Below are 22,176 nucleotides of genomic sequence, written 5' to 3'. Positions count from 1 at the left end.
AGAGATATGAAAACGTAACACCTGGGTGTAAAACATTACTCATGCTGACTGTAATGGATTTTATCTCAATAACGTCATGCCCTCTTGCATTCCGTCAGTTGTCTGTGTTATATTTAAATAGTTTTATAGCCAAATATTTTTTCTTACATTACTTTTTCTTAGAACATAATGTATATATGAACACACACACACACACACACACACACACACACACACACACACACACACACACACACACACACACACACACACACAAGGTTTTCTAAAGTTTAAAAAAGTTTACAAATTTTCATCAATTTCACTGGCCACAATTTTGACATCGATACCATAGGGAAAAACTGCCATATACTGTAGATGTTTTTTATATTATCTCATAATTTGGCAGCAGATATATTAGGCTGCTGTCACTTTAAGACCTGACGCATGGATCCATTATACTGTTACACATGCTTTTTTTTCTCTACTGTTTACATTCACTTAAAACATAACTGACATTCAGTCGAATACTCGCAAAGGCCTTTCATTTTTACATCATTTTGTTTGCATTTTATTTATGTGACAGTTTAAGCGCAATAAGTAGCGAAAAAACAACAACAACCTACATTTAGCACTGAGAGGCAGCTTTATGTGCACACGCTTTGGATGTGAGCACAAAATCTGCGGAATGAGTAAAATGATGGGCAATATGCACATTCCCCACGCTGAAATTCATGCTCTGTAATACCAACGATATTCTTCCGGAGGAAGATCAATTCTTGATTGAGGGAAGGCGGATATGTGTGTCAACTCGCTGTCTGAGAGATCACGAGAGAGCGAGAAAGCGCAGCTGGTATCGTGTATCTATAATGTGGAAAATTAGTATTGGAATTAGTTTCAGTCAAATATAAAATTCAGCCTGTCAAAGTGGCTAGTAGGAGTGAAACCTCAGACAAACCTTGACCCCTTGGCACAAACCTGTAATAGGCACAGGCAAGTTTTGAAGAAGCTACTTGAAAGAAGTTAAAACATAAGATAGTTTTGATATGCTTTTGGTCACTACATACAATTTGTTCCTCAAATTTGCCAATTTTTGGACTGGAAGTGTATCTGTATTACTGCATTACCTTCCTGTAGCTCCAGTGCTGGTTGCCTTTCATACCATGGCAGTCATACAGGGTAATGGGGCTGTTCTGACTTATAGCATCGAAGCAGAATTTTCTGGTGTGCAGGGGATCTCCAGGCCTGATGTCCTCTCTCCAGCCAAACGTGAAAATCTAACCACCACAGGGAACAGCAATACTCTCATTCTCAAAGAAGACTGTCAAGGAATACGCGTCATATCATGATTTCATTTCATCAAAGAATCAGTTCATTTTTTAGGGAGTTACTTAAGAAACTACACTTAAATAGTCATCCATCTATTGCTTTTCACATTATTCCAACATGTCTGATACTAATCAGTACTGAGTAATGTGGGAAATGTACTGAAAAGGAGCCTTACCTGCTCATGTGCCCATGTTCGCTCTGCGCCCTCTTTTAAACAACTGTCCAGACGCAGTTCGGTGCCAGTGGAGCCATGTTTAGAGTCGATGCACAAACCAGATGCCACATTACGGATCTGCGGACAGAGAAATAGATTTGTTGAGTGACACCTATCAATTGCACAAGGATTTAACAAAGTTAGCCTTAGCATTCCCTGAGGAAATCTAGCATAATGTATTCCATGTTTTTCCAGGCTGGTTAGTGCTGGTATAGTGCTGTTCTAGTTGGTGGACCAAAGTCATGCTGTTCTCAAGCAAAACTGAACTGGAGTTGCTGGTCCACCAGCATTCCCAGTTCCCATGCTGGTATCCAGCAAACCTGCAACCCGCATCCCATGCTGGTTCCCAGCATGAAAGACATACCTTATGCTGATGAACAGCAATGCTGGATTTTTTAGCAGGGTTGTCAGTGTATATAACAAGATACAAGAACAAGGCATCTGAGATCAAAAGGGTTGTAAGATAGATATATACATATATGCATAAGCTCCACTCCACATAGCCAGCAACTCCAAATACACAAAGCACATTGAAAACTCAACTTAAAATTGATTTCAATTAAAGCAACATTTTACTTTATTTTATATTTGATTTGATTTTACTTTATTTTATTTTTTGATTAACAGGGACATTGCACATTAATAAACCTTCCTGTAAATGTGCCAGCATTAGCCCCAAAGGCTATTTTTTATCTGTAGTCCCTGGACAGAATGTTATATGTCAACCTAAAACAAATATGGTTAAAATACATAACACAATCCATAAATCCATCTATCAATAAAAATAAACCACAAACAAACATGAAAGAACAATACCAAGAAGAAATAGCTACAATGACAGAAGCAATGAGAACATGAGAGGAATATTCTAATAAGCAATTAGTTCAATAATAATAAGGACATGTTCTGCTGGTATTTGCCCTGCCAACATTTTAGGCCCACCACAAAAACATTAATGTTCAACATAAATGTGTCAGAAATATTTATATTTTGTCATACAGTTTCAGGTACATTTCCAGTAATAAGTCCATGACATGCTTTTGGGGAAAAAAAAGACAAATGTGAAAATGTAAAACAAAACAAAAAACACACAAATGTAAGATACTGACCTGATGGACCTTATAATATATTCTCTGTCAACAAATTTTGGTTGAGATTTGATAGTTCTGTGGATATTAACATCGAAATGATGCCAAATAATGACCAGAGAATGTCAAATGCATCTGCACATTTTTCAGCCTGGTCTCATTAGAAAACCGTACCAGTGGCAACATTTTTGCAAAGTACGTTGCGTCGTGCACGTTTCGCGACAGTTTCAAAGTGAAATGTCCAGTGAGTGGCGCTAAAAGCATGTTAATTTTTTATGCCAACGTTTTATTACGCTGACGTTTGTATGTATCACTGCAGTTCTGAATTGAAATGTCGGGTTAGTGGCGCTAAAAGCTTACAGTTTTTTACAATCGCTATGACAGATTTTTCAATACTTTTAACAATTTTCCAAAACTCTTAACACAGTTAGCACTACATCCGCCTGTGTAAGCTATACTATTAACACATTTCTTGTTGCTTTAACACAAAATGCATACAATTAACACAAATTTAAAATGCTTGAACTTCTTTTACACACAAGCTCAAACAAGACCAAAACAATGGATTTTTACTGCCAAATTTACCCATGCTTTAACACTGTATGTCAGAACAGATAACACCATGTTATAAACCTAACCTTACAGGCTAAAGTCAAGGTAAACAGCTGCTTATATTGTGAACTGAAACACAAATATATCCCCTGTATTTTATTCCATTGCTACTGAGAAACAGCTGATTGAAGTTATGCAAATACTGTATGGGACAATGTGGCATTCCACCATTCCCGTGCAGTCACAGCCTGGTTTGACGCCCATCAGAGGATGATGTCCATTTTCCTTGCCCCTTACTTCCCTTTCCTCAACCCCATTGAGGAGTTTTCTCAGCCTGGAGATGAAAGGTTTTTGACCATAGTCCACAGGACCAAATGTCCCTCCTGTATGCAAAAGATGCTGCATACCAAGACATCACAGCTGAACACTGCCAGGGGTGGATAAGGCAAGCCAAAAGATTCTTCCCAAGATGCCTTGCCAGGGAAGATATCAGGTGTGATGTGGATGAGAACGTGGACAAATGCAGAAGACCGCGCAGATTAGAAGATGGCTTTTTCTGTTTGTATATTTTGTATTTTCACATACAGTAATACTGTAAATGGCAGCTATATTGCATATTGTTGTTATCTTGCAGAAATGTCCTGTTGCAAATAAAGCCGTTACTGCAGCAATTCTGTCTCTGTCTTCTTTTTTTCATGAACCATACATTCTATAAAGCTACTCTAAGAAGGGTCATTTATTTCGTTGTATTGAATTTCTGCTGCAAAAAAACAACAACAACAAAATGCATGCATTTACATTACAAACAAAACACAATCTATGATCAATACAATATACTGTCTGTTGTATAAGGGCATACCTGACACATTTAAAATAATGCAGTTTCTGTAATTCCATCTGATGTTAGTGTTTTTATGACATTGTGCTATGATTGACAAAATCTTCCTGTTGGAAGAGAACATGTGTTAAGGTTTTGGTAGACATAGTGTATTGTGTTAGTGTATTATTGTATTTAGAAAATTAGTGTTGGAGTTTAGTTTACAATGTGTGATTTTGAGCATGAAATTAACCGTTTTGCCAATCGTGTGTTGTAGTTGTGTTGGTGCGTTAAGAGTTTAGGAAATTTGTTAAAAGTATTGAAAAAATTGTCATAGCGATTGTAAAAAACTGTAATGCTCCATTTTAATATAATGTACACCTACACTAAACCCTAAACCTACCTGATAGTGTTAACAAAAGCAAATGGCATTTTAGCTAGTTTTTTAGCTCTTTTATCGTGACTCGTCTTTAACTGATTTCGTCCACGGGCTCTCCGCATCACAAGTACAATTCTTTACCAGCTGAGCAATCGAGCATAATCTGTATAATTCCATAATCCATAATTTGCCCCTGTAATCATAATTGTGTGTGAAAACAATTAAAAGTGCTTGTTGTTTTGCTGCCTCCGGTGTTCATTTGTTAGAAACTGCAGTGATATGTACCTGATTGTACATATTTTGTACATACCTACAGAGGTAGGCCTACGTATTTCCTATGAGACCAGGTTGAAATTTTTTATATTATTAAATAGTTACACAAGTTTCTTGAGAGCACAGGAAAGCAGTATTTCCCGACCATAACAATCATGCTTAATGACCTCTACGGTGCTCACGTTGTGCATTGAAGGTAACAGAATGTTAGCCAAAAGTTGTACTTCTTCCCCAACTGTGCGGTGAAGTATAATGTGACCCCTGGTCTGCAATCTGTTCAAGTGCTAAATCGGACAATTTAAATAATGAATCATTCAAAATACACCTGTTCACAAAGACTTGTGCACTTTCCCCATTGAATGAATTCTAGAGAGTTCCGCTGCCCCTTGTCCTTCTATTTTTCTCTTTTTTTCCTTTCTTTGATTAGCTGTCCAGGTTGTCTAATTTTCTTTAAGGCATTCAGGTGTACTGACTGTTGTCACAGTGCAGCTCAATAATGCATGAGCGGCTGGAGCCACTGCCTCCTGAGCAGACACAGAAGAGTGGGCAGCAGTTCTGGGCCAATTCTGCTCACTTATTCACCTCACTAGGGAGACATAGGGGGACTAGGGCTTGGGGCAAGGTCATACACACAGACACACACACACACACACACACAAGCACAAAAAGGAGGCCTGGCAAAGAGGATGAACAGTGGTGGAACATTGCTGTGCAGTATGCACAAAGCAAAAGCTTCCACTGCCGAAACTGTGCACAGCATACCAAGGCCATCAGAGGAAACATTACAGAGTGTTTGTTGAAGCCCTTTTCCTCAAATATGTTTTCTCACGGTCATGAGTCCTTAACGATTGAGGTGAGGGATTTAGGGTTTTTGAGCTCTTGGCAAGCCATGACTGTTGAAAGTAATTGGAAATCAGTTAGTAGGCTGCAAAAATCAACATGAAGTTCTGCTCGATGCGTTCTGCTCTGTGAATGCAAGACCTAAAGCAGATTTTTCTTGTAGGTGACAAGATGCATTTGCTGCTTCTCACAGTCTGAAAGACAGAAATTCACTCGAAATGTTGAAATAACTTTAAACCTAGGCTGAAAACTAATGCAATCAATACAGTTTCTACGGCAGATGGACGCAACAAGCTTTCCGGAGCGGGTGAGGACATCAGAATAAAAATGTCCTAACTCAGACGGTGGTCTTTATTGCAGTTCAGGTCAACACTTTACTGCGTAATATTTACGGGAAAGGAAATGGTGCACCCTATTTGAGCTGTGATTTCTTTTCAAATGAGCGGGATTGGAGAATCGAGTGAGGACGAGCTTGACAAATGGAACAAAATGAAAGCGAAAAGCAAGGTCACACCAAGCTCTGCCTTGCCGATTTATTCTTAAAAGCTTATCCCCCCCCCCCCTGAAGTTATAAAAAGAAAACATGTTTAATTCATTTTCTTGTCTATTAGCAGCTCCTCGCTCTCTTTTGGACCTTCCTTGCGCCTGCCACCGTGTGATGTTTTCAGGATGAATTATTTGACTTGTTCAACACGGTAACAAAGACATGCATTAGAATCTAATTTTCTGCGTTTGCAGCCAATTTACTACCAAACCACATTTTTGTGAAGTCAGAGCAACTATAAATGTGTTCCAATATGTTTTAAGAAGCTCAAAGCATGTTTGTTGTGGATTTTCTAAAGCCTCTGTCCTCTTCATTTCTTTTCTTAAGTATTCTGGAATTTAGCAGGAGGTTGTGCTGATTAGAAAGAAACCGCAAGAACATTTCCTCTCGCATCATTTTAAGTGCTACTAACGGGCTCAATCATACTTACTACCTGTTCATGGTGTAGCATTTTTTTTTCGATGCAGAAAAATATAAATTCATTGATTCAACTTTGATTTGTAATATTTATACCACAAAATAAATAAATAAATGAATGCACTTTTCTAGGTTACACTAGAAGAGTGCATGTAATCACAAGCTCTTTAGAGGTAAATACAGCAGAATCAGACCAAATCAGCATGGGTCTCTCCTCTCTTCTTCCTCTCAATCCACAGGGGGGGAGGGGGTACTCTAAAATGGGCCTGAAAACTGCATTTATACCGTAACAGCCTTTGGCAGCAATGGCTGTGAGCATAAAAGTGGCTGAAAAGTCTGCTGATTGCATTATTTAAAGTATTTGAGTGTATTGAAGAGGCAATGAAACAGCTGTGGGGGAGAGAGAGAGAGCATATATGTGTGAAGGTGGGCGAGTGGTAAATGGTTGACAGCCTGCTTACCCATCTCACCGCCCTGTCAGCTGGAGGTCATGCCGACGTTGACCCCTGTCCTTTGCTGAAAATGCCGACAAGAACCCGTTTAATTCCTTAGCTACCCCTCTCCCTCTCTGTCATGGTCCATGGGGGTGGCTTCAAAAGTCCAATGAGGCTCTTTTATTGTGCAATACATCAGGCGGGGTGACAGGTGGCCAGAGCGGGGTGTATGAAGCTATCAGGTTGACAGTCAAATTACTATCATTTCGCTTCAGGAAAGAAGATATTTACCGTACATAAATTTCACCCGAGCAGGTTCCCCGGCTGCATGCCGCACAGCCCTTTTTTTTTACCATCAATGTTATGCCGCTAATGCAGAAAAAGCCAATAAGTGAAAGGGAAGGGATGTTGTTTGCTAATGGACTTTTTTTATTTTGTATTGCTCTGCTGAAACAATTGAAACCAAAGTGCTGTTTCTATTACTACCTTAGTTGGATTCGGATGGACGGATGTGCTTTACGGTAAGCGTCAGCCCTCCAATTAATTTGGAAGTGAAATTAATTACATTTGTAAATTATTACTTGCCATTTCTGACACATCACAGTAGGGGACTGAAAAAAGAGGAGATGGTGTTCCCCGGGGGGATTCATTAAGGCATGATGTCTGTGAGGTACATCATTCAGCAGTGATTAAAAAGGCCCATCAAAATGCACAAGATGGGAATCACTCCATGCATATTAAATACCCCCCACTATGACAGACATGGCAGACCCACAGATGGAGAGAAATGACAGGCCCATCTCTCCATGCATGTTCCCAAGAACCACTGTTCTGGCACAGCAAACCCAAATGATAATGAATAACCCGAATAGCCTGTCTGCCTGGATCAGCTTGAGTAATAAATGTATAACACATCTTCTGTTTATTTATGGATTAGGAAGCAGTGATGCAAACAATAGTTATGTTGTGATGTCGCTGTATATTAGACAGCGCAGTTTTAGGTGAGGACTGGCCGCCTGCTTGTCTTTGGCGAAAAATGTGTTATATCTCACCCGGCAGTGCTTCTCATAAATCAAATAATATTTCCGCATAACCTCTCTGTCATATGCACGCAAGCACGCAAGCATGCAAACACACACACACACACACACACACACACACACACACACACACACACACACAAACACACACACACTTATACCTGTTCTGGCATCTATGCTCTGTCTCACAGGATGTATTGACGATCGTGCCGTCTTTAGTGTGTAAGTGTGGAATAGTTATGTGCCCAATTTATGGGTAAACAAAGAGATGTAAGGGGTGTCAAAACTGACTGGTAACTGAAAGATTCAGGTAGAAACCTCCATTGTACCACTGAGCACAAGTGGACCCGTAATAACTGTAAGTTACTTCGAATAAAAGTGTACTGTTAATATATCCAATAGCTAAATGAATTTGAATGCTTCTTAAATGCAGTCATTTATCAAAATACATAAAATTGAAGGTATGAATTACATATAAATGTGATCATATCCATCCATCCATCCATCAAGTATATACGCAAGTGTTCAAAAGTTTGGTGTCAGTAAAACTTTGTTTTAAAGAAAATAAATACTTTTCATTCAGCAATTTTGTAATTTTTTGTAATTTTGTATTAAATTAAAAAGTGACAGTGACTTACATTTTTAGAAAGATATATACCTTTTTTTTTTTTAAATGCTGTTCTTTTAACTTTCTATTCATCAAATATTCCGGAAAAAAGTATCACATTATAATGATTTCTGAAGGATCATGTGATACTGAAGACTGGAGTAATGATGCTGAAAGTTCAGCTTTGCCATCACAGGAATAAATTACATTTTGAGATATGTTTAAAAAGATTTTAAATTGTAATAATATTTCACAATATTTCAGTTTTTACTGTATTTTTGATCAAATGCATGCAGCCTTGAAATACTTCTTTCAAAAACATCATATTGTCCCCAAGAACTTTCCCAGAATGCTCTCATTTGCTATAATTCTAAATATAAAGAAAGTTTATAAGATGGAAAAGTGTTCTTGCTTATTTCTGTTCTTGTTTGACTATTGAAATTTCTCTATTGTGTACCTTTGTTGAATTCTTTAAAATGTATGCCACTTCCTGTCATTCCCATTCAAATTCCCAATTCAACATCACTGTGTGGCTAATTCCAAGTCATGAATCAAAAGATTAAAGCCAATGATTAAATTCTGCATTTCGCTCAACCCTGGTATCTTCACAATTTTATTGTGGCATTGTTCACCCACCTCTCCCCAGGCAGCTGGCGGTGGCTCCACAGGTGGGTAATATTTGGGCAGGTCCCAGGCCACAGTGTTCATGTACCATTTGAAGTCTTTACATTTGAGGTGTTTGCGGAGCTCCTTCTGAGCGGTAATGTCGCCGGTGGAGAGGTGGCGGTACTCGGGCCGGCGCTGATAGATGTACTCTGTGAACTCATCCATCCATGTCTCTGCCACTCGTTTCAGATTCTGTGAGGATTAATATATATATATTAATATATTAATATATATATACACTGTCCGTCCATCCGTCTATCCATCCACCCACCCACCCATCCATCCATCCATCCATCCATCCATCCACCCACCCACTCATCCATCCATCCATCCATCCATCATCTTTTTCGTTAATCATGTCATATAATACAAGTGTCCATTATGCTAATTAGTCACATTTGCTATACACTATTTAGAGCAGAGCGATGTTCTCTCCCTACAAATTGTCTTTTATCATGTGCACAGAATATGAATAAGAGCATCTCAGGAACATTGTGAATCTAGAGCACTATAAACTAGCAGAATCGGGCCACTGTTGAGAAACACTCAATCCTTTCTCATTTGGAAGGATAGTGGAAGTTCTACTCACTCTTGCCAGGCTGGTCCCTGAAGGCACCTTGTAGGGGACGTACTTCCTGTAGATGTGGCCCACCCTCGAACAAGGTACATCATACATGCTGCCTCCGCACATCCACACCTGAAAAAGCACATACGCACACACATACTCAAAAATTTATACAACATCACACTATGTACAGAGTTTTTTTTCTCCATCCTGCATTCTCTTAGACAGTCGAAAAAAACTCAGAAAGCCTCATGCATCACATCCTTGTGAGCTCCAGGGAATATGTGGACAGACTAGCTAGAAATACTGCTACGCTTCCACATCGAACCAGAAACAAGCAACGTCCTCGCCGTAGGCTCCAATTACGGATCGACTGGCGCATTCACTGAAGGAAAGAAGTAGAGTTTTCCAACTGCCTCATGCTTGTGTCTCTACTTTTCCTCTTTAAACCAAAAGAAAAGAAGGATAAAGAAAAAAGCAGGGTGTTCAATATGCTTCCCTTCCCATCTCTCTCATTCTGTTCTACTAAGGCCAAGACTTTGAAGTGCCTGTCCGTATCGAGTATTGGCTCAGGCATGGTGGAGTTTGGACTCGGCCAGGGCCAATGACACACAGAGGGAGGTGAGAAAGCGGAGGGGAGGGGGGCTTCAAGTCGGACGAGTTGAGTCTGATGGTTTCTCTCTATTCCTCGGTCACCCGTTGAGCCCGAGAGAGCTGTCTGCAGATATCAAAACCGCACAGACCTATCTCTCCTGCCAGGCGGCGGGTTAGCGGTCAAGCTAACTTCACAGACCCATCGTCATGGGGAGAGAATCGTTCTAAACATCAATGCTACAAAGTGAGCTAGAAAAAGCCCCTGCAGATCCCTCATTTGAGGATAAACGAGGGAGCCATGTAACAAATGAAGTTTTAGGAATAATTTTCAAATTTTTTTCACAGCCTCTTTTATCATAAAGCATGGAGGAAGGCAGCCATGGCAGGACTTTAGATATTAAGATGACTTGAATTGCATTTAGAAAGCTGCCTACATCGAACAGATGGATGAAACTTGGACGGACTGTGGCAGGCAACCAATCAATGGGATGACGCCAAGCCTAATCAGCCCCGGCTTTTATTTTAGTTTGTAGTTGCACATTGGATTCTGAGGGAGACACTGTAATACAATACCAGCTATCTTTAAGTTTTCAAATGGAGAGTTGTTTGGCATGTTACTACCATATGTCAAGGTCAACCAGACAACTTTATGACAAATAGCAACAGACAAATAGGCTGTGCATAAAAAGGAAATAATGATCAAAATTCTCTCAAACAGGCGGTTTAGCTTCTAAACTATTTTTGCGGTTGCCATGGTTACTAGAGAGGTGCAGAGGATGGTGTTCCAATAACAAAGTTCAGTGCCAGCACAAGTGAGAGTCTAATGAAAAAGAGTGGGGTGGCAGGTATGTCAGAACTGATAAATAGAACACTTCCTCACATCCATCGGCGCCAGTTTTGGCCCCGCTAATCAAAACCGAATCACTTCAGAGCCACAGCCAATCACTGGATCACACAATCTAATTAGTTTCACTAGTCTAGCCAGTCTAAACACATACACATACACATACACACAAACACAAACGTGCACAGACTCACAGCTCCACTATCTTCACCGCCTTATTTTGGCCGACTCATGTGCGTTTGGCTCTGAGGCTTCAGTTAGTAACACAGTGAAGAAAATAACCTCTGCCGTCCAATCTCATTTTGGCTTTATTGTTGAAAAGAATGAGAAAAGACTGTCTAGACAGACAGACAGAGCACTTCACATTAAGTGGGAGAAAAATAAATCTGGTATAGCTATAGTTAGAGGTTCGCAATGGATCAGGAGCGATGATCTATTGGATGTGGTTTTGGAGTGTGTGTCTTGGAATCCATTTTAAGGCCTGGATTGCACAAAGCATTGGACTGAGACACTGTCTTGTGCGAGCCTTATTGTGTTCTGTTAGATTATTTCGGTCTGAAAGGCCAACAACAAGATGCAGCCTTGGAAATGTTTGTGAAAATGGATGTATTATTTGTGAATTGTGTACAGGAATCAATGCAGAGGCTTTAACTCACCTTGAAGGATATTTCAAACTGCTCGCCTCCCCAGATCTCAAGGCCTGTGTCATATCCTCCCAGCTCCCAGAACCACTGTCGGTTTACAGCAAACAAGCCTCCAGCCATCACAGGAGACCTGCGGGAAGCGGAAAGACCAACATACTCAGCCATGTCTTAAGACTTCATTCTGCTTTTTTTGGAAGAAGTTTTAATGGAACCTGAAGGGCAATGTGCAGGAAGAACCACAAATTAAGGTCAAATAACCCCTGGAGAAACTTTGTGAGCATCAGGAAGGAAAAGTCACTTAATATGAATTCAGTGCATTCAATACAATTCTTATGATGAATCACTTGTGTTATAGTATTTCTCACTTGTAAGTGGCTTTGGGTTAAGTTGAATAAACCAATGTAAATGTAAGCGGAAAAATCTATTGATGAGTAGGTGGATATACTTGGGCTCGCATCACTACTTACTTTTATTAGTGAACTGGTCATACAGCAAAGTAGTCGATTAGTCAGCAGGTCAATGTTTACCATATGTACATGACTCACAATAAGCTGTGCAGCTTCTAAAGCAAATCTGACTGCACAGATAAAGAGTTTATGAGTGGAGTGCCAGATTCATGCTGCTTGCATTGACATAAAACAAAACAAAAACTGCCCACAGTTTGGTTTTAGTTTATACCAGTCTTGTGGCGACATCTAATTTGTTTTAGAACAAAAGAATTTAATCTTTAATGTGAATACTTCAACCATTTTTAATGTCGGCAAGCACTTTTTATATGGACACAAAACACTCCGGGTTTATTGTTATTTGTTTTCCATTTAGCTAATTCCAAATATATTTGTCCATTGTGGGTTATTATACAAAATTAATGACACACAACTATGCTGAGGTGAAGTTTGAGAAAAGCAGGGTTGAGTGACATTCAGAACTGAATAGAGAGTGCCTTTTAAAATAATAAAATAACCCATTTGCATTTGAATTTAATTCGAATTGAGGTAGAGAACAGGATGCAGATTTGTAATTTGAATGTAAAGGATTATAATAAAATAAATAGAGATTAAGAGCATTCCATTTAACTGTTTTATTTAATTAGCAAAACCTTTGAAACCTTGTTTAAAAGTTGTGAAAAAAAAAAGGTTTAGAATATCTTAAGCCTTATAGAGAAAGATATATAGGTGGATGGATGGATGGATGGATGGATAGATATATAGATAGATTAATGTTACAATATGTCAGTAGTCAATAGATAGATAGATAGATAGATTAATATTACAATATGTCAGTAGTCAATAGATAGATAGATAGATAGATTAATATTACAATATGTCAGTAGTCAATAGATAGATAGATAGATAGATGGATTAATGTTACAATATGTCAGCAGTCAATAGATAGATAGATAGATAGATTAATATTACAATATGTCAGTAGTCAATAGATAGATAGATAGATAGATAGATAGATAGATAGATAGATAGATAGATAGATAGATAGATAGATAGATAGATAGATAGATAGATAGATAGATAGATAGATAGATAGATAGATAGATAGATGGATTAATGTTACAATATGTCAGTAGTCAAATGATTTGTGTGTATTTTGACAGGGGCCAATGGGCATCCCTGCTGCGCACCACACCGTTCAAAAGCAGATAATTTAACACATGGAATCACCATATAGTATGAATTAATAAGCTCATTTTACTTTCATGCATCTCTTCAGGCTTCCGTGTTTTGAAAGGTGAATCATAATCTACATCTGCAAACAGTCCCTGATGGTAGAATCAGACATAAGCCGAAAGCTGAATTCTGCTTACTGACATGATCAGGCTCATGGTCCAGTCAAGATCACTTATGCGAAAAACTTTTGAGATGTATTAGCCAATTCAAGTCAGATCAAAATGAGAGAGGATTAAACATGCAGATGAGTTGCTGTTATCCTCATTGTGCTATTTTCATTTATGCTTATTGTGCTTCCAAAACTTTTATTTAGTGGTTTTATCTCATGTACTTTTGGGCTTACGCCTGCCAATGAGGTTTGAGATGGGATACTGATGGATTTAATGGATCTCTCCATTTGTTCAGTAGTGTTTGAATCCCGAGACTTGGCTAAAGCAGTCATGAAGCGGTACAAAGTGTCTGTTGGTAAGTAGTGCAATCTTTTAATAGAGCATGTGGGATGAAATATGGTAATGCATGGGCTGGAATGACAGCATGTTTTGTGATTATGGTTATGCATACACTGCACTTGCACATTGCACAGACGACAGAGAGCCCTGCGATGAGAGAGGATTTGTGGTGGATTTATTTATTCCGTATTCTGAGCATGGGGGGGTGATCATCTAAAGCTGAGATGATCTGGGCAGACACTTTCCGTTGGTGGTTGTGATGCGGGTGGCAGGCCTCATTCACAGTCAGTGAAATTGACAAAAGTATTTATTAACAAGTTTGCCTCTTAAATTGTCCTCTTTGAATTGTTTGTATATGAATTTTTTATTTTTAAAGTATATTGCCTATATACAAAAGCCTAATACTGATGATGTAGGAATGATGGGTATCTTTTGTCTCAATATGCCCAGAGAAATCTAAATAGACCAGTCTCATGAATTATTACGAGTTATTACCAAAAAAAAAAAAAATAGACCTACATGGTGTATAATTTTTAAAAGTCTGACACTAAAGATTTTTAAATGTTTTTCAAAGAAGTATCATGCTCACCAAGGCTGCATTTATTTGATCAATAATACAATAAAAACAGTAATATTGTGAAATATTATTATAATTTAAAAGAAGTACACTAGTCTTCTGTAATTTGCAGTTATGGTGGTTAAGAAACATTTCTAATTATTATCAATGTTGAAACAGTTGTGCTGCTTAGCATTTTTGTTGAAACTGTAATCCAATTTATCAGGATTATTTGTTCAAAAGAAAATAATTTTTTTGTTACATTATTAATGTCTTTGCTGTCATTTTAATTAATTAAATATATCCTTGCTAAATAAAAGTGTTTATTTCTTCAAAAAAAAAAAAAAAAACTAAATAAAAAATACAGCCTCATTTCCTGTTTGACACCTTCTCTGTTCACTTCATGAAGCTATTTCTTAGGAATGATTTAAGGCCAGATTTACTAACTTTTGGGGCCCTTTTTTAACAAGCACATGGTCAAAATCGCACGGCGATAACAAAAAAAAGTCTATTTCTGTTGCCTCAAAATAGAAACGCGCCAACAATGCGCCTGAACACCCTTCTTTTTCAGACCAGCATGCCCATGGGCGCACAAATGGGTGCACAAATGGCCGCAAATGCATTTGCTATTTATACAACGTGGTGAAGGACGTGAAAATGATAACTGCGTCTGGCTGAAACTAGCAAAAAAAAACACTTGTGTCGCGCTGCATTGCGCCGGGTGTATGATAGGGCCCTTGGCGTTAAAAACTACTGTCAGGATTTACTAAAGACACGCAGTGAAAAATTAGCACTGAAAAGCTGTGGACAGTTTTTTCTTTTTTTTTTTTTCTTTTTTTTTGTGGCTGTCATTATTGCATATGGATTTGTAGGAATATCAGTCTCATATATTTCCTATTAAAAATAAATAAATAATGATGTGAAAGCCAAGTAGATGCCTAGTGGAAACCTCATTGTCAGCATTTAACAAGAATGAAAATTGCAAAGTGCTGTTGGTTTCTGTGTCCTCTGGGAACTGGACTTAAGCTAAGCGGGGCCAAAATATTATGGATGGTTGAAAGTGAGAGAAAAGAGAGGAGAATGAACGAGAATGAGCAAGAGAACAGAGGCAAGCCATAAACAATAATTGGAGGAATGGGTTTGTGTAAAGACGGCCAAAGTAGATGAGCAGCAATGCGCCAAAATCAATTTACTCTCACGTAATACTCTCTGGCCTGCTTCCTTCCGATTTAATAAGGTGCTGAAATATAACAGTCTACTCAATTAAGGCAGCTAATGGAAGAACAAGCACTCTACTGGAGAAATGACCATGTTGGCTTTTTCCCCTCCACCGTCAATAACAGCAGCTCCAGCAGATATTGTGGCTTGGTGGAACATGCACTCCTTGGCTGTTGCAGACGATGGACTGTGTGGGTGCTTAGCTAGCTCATTGGCTGTGGGGTCTGCCGATGGTTTATTTGATCAGCTGGGCACCCAGCTAGGAGACTCAGGCAGAAAGAAATAGAATCACTTAGACATCCGGTGAAGCAGGAATCAGCGATGGGGATGATTGGAGCGACCGATCAACAGGCTCCGGGGAGCTTTGACGACTTGACAAGTTTCTTTGACGACTCTAGCCACAGCTAGGGCTCTTGATTGTATTTGCACGCTCTCGTCTCCCAGTGCGTTCATGCATGCACAATGACACGGTCCATTTAGGATGTGTCTGTTTTTCAACATTCGGTCTCTTATTCAGACGCAGAGGAGGGAGCTGATTACTTCAGGGTGCCGCTCGCGTGGTGAGCTTGCCGTGTGAGGTAAATATAAGGATGTAGGAACAGCTGCCGGTGGCCGTATTGATTGGCTATTTAGGCACTGATCTGAGGGGAGAGTGTGGGTCGATGTGGTGGAGTGTCAGTGTGTGTGACGGAAAGGCAGGTGAATGGAGCAGAGAAACCTCTCAACAGGAATGTTCTGCACCAGTGAAGCATACCACCAGGTCAAATACCTTACTACAGAGGAGGAGAGAGATAAGGAGAGAGAGAGAGAGAGAGAGAGAGAGAGAGAGAGGGGGAGAAAGAAATAGGGGGGGCACTCCTGGATATAGACCACCTAGCTAAGTGTAAATCTAACAAGCGGAGCACAGAGAGGAGCTGTTTGATTTTGCCTGGAGCAAGGAGGGATTTTATTACGGAAAGTCAGAATGTTGTGTGTTCTCTCACTTTAAGATCGCTCTGATACATGGCAGCACAGCATGTTGACAGACCGTAATGCAATGGCATGTCTGAAAGTAGCCACCACGTTTTAAAAAAGGTTAAGACTATTAGAAGTCTGAAAGAAATACGTTTAATCACACAAATTAAAATCAAACTTTACTAAATCAAAAATGTATGTATAATCAGAAAGACACACATCTGCTCATTATGAGTGAATGTGATCATTTATTGTGGAGAAAATAAAATATGAAGTGTTCCTTTAAAGATATACTGTAGTTCACCCAAAAAAATAAAGTGCCCCTTATGCTATTTTAATGTTTTTTATGTTTGGGGGGACTAGGTTTACATGCATCCAAGGTCAAAAACCACTTTAATTTTCTCATAAATTACATTGCACATCACCTCATTTCTCAAAGAATCTGAAAACAGTTAGTTTGCAAATTCAGTCTCTCTAAAACCCCCTTTCCGCGAGCCTACTCTGCTCTGGTCAGACGGCCTTGTCTGTTGTGATTGGTCTACCACTTTCAGAATGTGTCAGAAATGAAATGCCCATTACCCTATTTGAATTTCAGCTCTGGAGGCTTCCTCATCACTTGATACACAGTGATATGAACAGATTGCTTCAGTTTATCTGTATCAATTCAAGTGCAAGTCCTCATCCTTTGAAAGTGCATGCAAAGTGGATTTGGGTCACTGAAAACAGCATATTCTTGACATTTCGACAACACGAACCAAACATTCCTCCAGGCAGCTACAACTACAGTGTTTGAGGGTGGGTCAAAGTTAACCAATGAAGCCAATGAAGACCACAGGTTGGCATTATGCAAATTTGTTACAATGATATGTAGGTTTATGAAATTACAAGTAGCTGATGACTTGGTTCGGCAGTTCAGAATCGATTCTGTCTTTTAGGAGACAATAACCTTATTTATCTTGCACTTTGATCTTTAAAACTTTGCAGATATTTAACATTCACAAACAGCTATTACAACACTGCATGAAAGGTAATATAAAAAAAAAAAAAAAAAAAAAACTTTAACATTCTGTCATCTCATGTCGTTCCAAACCTGTATGACTTATTTTCTTCTGCAGAACACGAAAGAAGATATTTTGAAGAATGTTTGTTAAAAAATAAATAATAAAAAAACACGTTCGGTTACCTTTGACTTTCATTGAATGGAATATATATATTTTTTATATTTTAGTTAACTTTTAATTTTAGATTACACATATAATATACTTTAAATATACTTTTACAGTGAGCGAGAAATGGAAAACTCAGAGTGGAGTCGGAGTGGAGTGATTACAGAATGCTTTGAGCAAGGGTTGGAAAATTGCTGTAACTCTACATCTCTCCAAACAGTAGGTGCAAAACAACACACACACACACACACACACACACGCACACGCACACACACACACACACACACACACACACACACACACACACACACACACACACACACACACCCCTTTCCGTCTGTATGTAGGACATTCTGGGGCAGCTTTCTCTCCAGGTCTTAAGGGACTCAGTGGGGTCTCGACCTCTCAGCCCTGTTTCACACTTATTAGCATTCATCACCTTCTCAACCACAGCACACTGGCCACTTCAATACTGCTCTCATTTCTATTACCATTCAGTACTGACCTATATTCACAAGCACATGCTGCACACACACGCACTCACGCACAAACACACACACACACACACACACACACACACACACACACAGAGAGAGAGAGAGAGAGAGAGAGAGAGAGAGAGAATGGCTCCCTGAGGACATGCGTGCCCTGTGTTGACAAGTGGGGTCTGGGTGGTCTGCTTATTCCACTGAGGCTAATATAAAGCAATACTAAGGGCTAATTGTTGCAGGTGATTCTGTAATGTTTTGTGACTAGGCTCATTTTAAATTAATTTTCATTATTCCTCAATTAAATACCGTAAACTCTGGAAACAGACCTCAGGGGTGAGAGAGAGAGAGAGAGAGAGAGAGAGAGAGAGAGAGAGAGAGAGAGAGAGAGAGAGAGAGAGAGAGAGAGAGAGAGAGAGAGAGAGAGAGAGAGAGAGAGAGAGAGAGAGAGAGGTATTTACAAATAGAGTTACAATGACGTTTGCTTTCTTGAATTAGTTATTCTGAGAGAGAGACAGGAAGAGACGAAGGAGTTTGTGCATTGTATTCTAGCTAAATGTGCTGTCAGTCAGTGTGGCTCCATATGTATGTCCTTTGCGGATGGGCTCTAAGTTAAAGGATCTCTATGCTTTGTGCTCTTCCTAATATAAATAATCATTTGTTCAGGCTGGTTGGACAGCCCTTCAGAGCAGGCCCCTAAGAGCAGCCGGCATCGATCCTCGTCTCACACGACAAAGGATGTGCGAAACAACACAGTTTTGAGAACATTTAACAATAAGCTTCAATTTGTTAACATAGAGGATTCAGTCTCACAGACTAACAATGAGCAACAATGTTTACAGCATTTAAAAACCTAAGTTAATCAATCAATTAGATTAGTTAATTCTTAATATACTACTTGTTAATTTATAATACATTAATTAATTTTCATTTACACAACCTTAAATGTTGAAATGTATACATGTAGAAATGAACCAATATTTTTAAATGATTTATAAGTATTGTTCATTGTTATTTCATGACACCTACTATATTTACCAAATGATGAGTTGGTTGACTGAATGACTAGTTGACTAATTGTTCACAAGGAGTCCCTGCCAATTAATAAATTATATTTTAAAATACATTAAAAAAGAAAACAGTTATTTTAATTCTTCTCAGTATTACTGTTTTTACTGTATTTTTTACATTGGGTTTGACTGGGCTGCAGCCCATGGGCCTCGCCCAGTAGGAGGCACCGCTTTTAACCGTTTACATATGTTTGATTTGTTTATTTATGACAGTCAGAAATGATTTACCGCATTTTCATGCGAGTGAGGGCTATAAACGGCCAGCCAGGGCTAATAGCCTCTGACTGTGAGATTATAACTGTGCCGTTATCAAACTGGTATTTATCATTATTTCACATAGAAGAAGGACACACATATTAAATCTGCTCTGATTTATTTGTGATCACATGGCTACTTTAAACAGTTCCATTAAGGCTTTTAGCCCAAAAGAGCACACATTTAGAAAGATATTGATAAATTCTCATATGTATGGAGAATGATAATTTCTGGTCATTTTCCATTAAGTTTTGAATGCTCTCTCCTGTCTTAATGGCATCACACTATAGTGGGGCAGAAATGTCATACAAATTATAACAATTTAATGAGTTCCTGTTTTTTATATTTATAACATAAGCCTATGATATAGGAATTATCACTCAATCAAGAGTGCTGTTTGTCCGAACATTTGCATGATCAATAAACAGTTCAATAAACATAACGTTACTGAGTTACTTATACACAACACATTCTGTTTTTGCTCCATCAAAGAAAATAAAACTAACAGCAGAACCGCTGCGTCTCTGAGTAACAGTTTTGTTAGTCAAAAAAAACAAAACTACGTATTTGAACAAATCAGATGAGTAAATGATTAAAGGGCACCTATTATGACTCTTATCACAAGATGTAAAATAAGTCTCTGATGTCCCCAGAGTATGTATGTGAAGTTTTAGCTCAAAATACCCAACAGATAATTTTTTACAGCATGTTTAAATTGTCATTTTTTGGAGCTCAGAAAAACATGCTGTTTTAGTGTGTATCCCTTTAAATGCAAATGAACTGCTGCTGCCGGCTCAGGGGGCGGAGCCTCACGAGCTCGTGCTAAGAGCCAGGACAATCTCATCTGATAATATCAGAACAGAAACTCTCAGTTGCGGTGTTCATTTCGACTCGGAGTCGGACAATAATGCCCACAGAGCCAGAGAATATATGCTGTATGGAGATAGAACAGGTATAGTTTAGTTTAATTATGGTTATAACTTATTTGTCATCTGCTTTTATCCACTATTAATACAAGCCTGCTGTAGCAAACCCCGTCCGAATGATGACCAAAATATACTGACGAGTTCAGTGAAGTTTATTGTACATCACACAAAAGATGAGCGTTAGTTTTACTCCAGAGAATCACAGTAAGAGCTGAATAAACACAGTATAAGAAGTGAGCATTAAAGTCTTATCCATAAACTCTCTCTCTCTCTCCCTTTCATTATCATCAACATACACAGCGAAGTACACAAAACACTCGTTACAACTAACAGTAAACAAATATGTACACACCTTTTCAGTGGGTGCTAAATAAACTGGTAAACCTTATATCCGTAAAATGACTCGATAAGCTGTCATAAAGTGCGTGCTCTCACTTTCATTTCTGCCGTGGTCAGTAACGTTAGTCCTGTCGCTCCGGAGACCGTAAGCTGGATCACGAACAGTACTGATCCATCCTCGAGTAACAACGAGAGTAAATGAAGACTGCTATGTTCATTCTTACATCCAACAACAAAACACCTCAATCGCTTAGGAGACATTCTTGTCTACAGCTGCTCAAGCGTCGAAACAATGGCAGACTCTGTGTCCAGCTCACTCAGGGCGGGTCTATGCTCAAACTGCAGTGTCAATCAACAGTCGTGGGAGGGGCCTGTGCAAAGTGACGTCACATTGCCCCGAATCTGAGAACAGCTCGTTCTGAGACAGTGCTTATGATTTATGGGAATTATAAAAAAAGCACTGGGTGGATTTTTATCATTATAGGGTGGTTGTGTACACACACTGCCAACACACATTTATGTTCAAACACCATGTAAAAGTGAATTTTACATAATAGGTGCCCTTTAAATTAGGCTACCCATTCATAAATGCAGTCCTTTGCTAAGTTAATGTATTAGCATTTTGAATGAATCTGTTGAATGAAAGATTCAACTCACTAACAAGTCAAAGCATTTCTGACAGAAAAAGAAGAAAACAGGACATACTTTTTGCATTAGCTTCATTCTGGACATCACTTCTCTAAGCCCCCCTTTCCCTTTCAATCATGGAAAAAAATGCCAGCCTCGCAGATGCCAATCACAATTTGCATTCAAGGCCTGAGCAACATAAATCCAATTAAGTTCTCCACAAATACAACATTTATGAAGCTTAAATGTCTTTGTGGAGCAAGGAGGACACAGACTGAGGAGCTCATCAGCTTTTCCTCTTTCTCTCTCTCTCATCATCCCTGCTGTCCCTGTGATTTCCATAAATATAAATCCACTATTTACTCCCTTCCCGGGCAAATTCAGCAGGAAGATTTCTATTCTCAGTAGAAAAGACCTCCATTTGGAAATGTTCAATCTTGCTTGAATGGAGGGTGGGAGTGGAGCGAGTTCCGGCATAATAATCGTTCTCTGAATCCTATTGTGTGGCTGCGTATTAAATGGTTAAAGATTCACGAAACTGTGGGGGACTTAGAAGAGATTTTATTGGGAAATGATTTCCAATGTACTTCCTTGAAGTCAAGGTCAGAGTATGCATGAAGCGA

General features: G+C 38.9%; 1 protein-coding gene across 2 annotated transcripts in view; it reads right to left on the bottom strand.

Moving 5' to 3' along the window:
- galntl6 (polypeptide N-acetylgalactosaminyltransferase like 6) overlaps positions 1-22,176 on the bottom strand; it is a 233,271-nt gene that overhangs the window by 3,352 nt on the left and 207,743 nt on the right. For both annotated transcript variants that reach the window (XM_084402886.1, XM_084402887.1), the window contains 5 exons: positions 11,836-11,953; positions 9,766-9,873; positions 9,147-9,368; positions 1,481-1,597; positions 1,104-1,253 (listed from right to left, as the gene is read on the bottom strand). In XM_084402886.1, coding sequence (XP_084259012.1) covers positions 1,104-1,253; positions 1,481-1,597; positions 9,147-9,368; positions 9,766-9,873; positions 11,836-11,953 — 715 coding nt within the window. The remainder of the gene's footprint in view (positions 1-1,103; positions 1,254-1,480; positions 1,598-9,146; positions 9,369-9,765; positions 9,874-11,835; positions 11,954-22,176) is intronic.

This window comes from Rutilus rutilus (assembly GCF_951802725.1).
Source record: "Rutilus rutilus genome assembly, chromosome: 2".
In the NCBI taxonomy this organism is placed as follows: domain Eukaryota; kingdom Metazoa; phylum Chordata; class Actinopteri; order Cypriniformes; family Leuciscidae; genus Rutilus; species Rutilus rutilus.
This window is presented reverse-complemented; position numbering and strand designations above follow the sequence as displayed.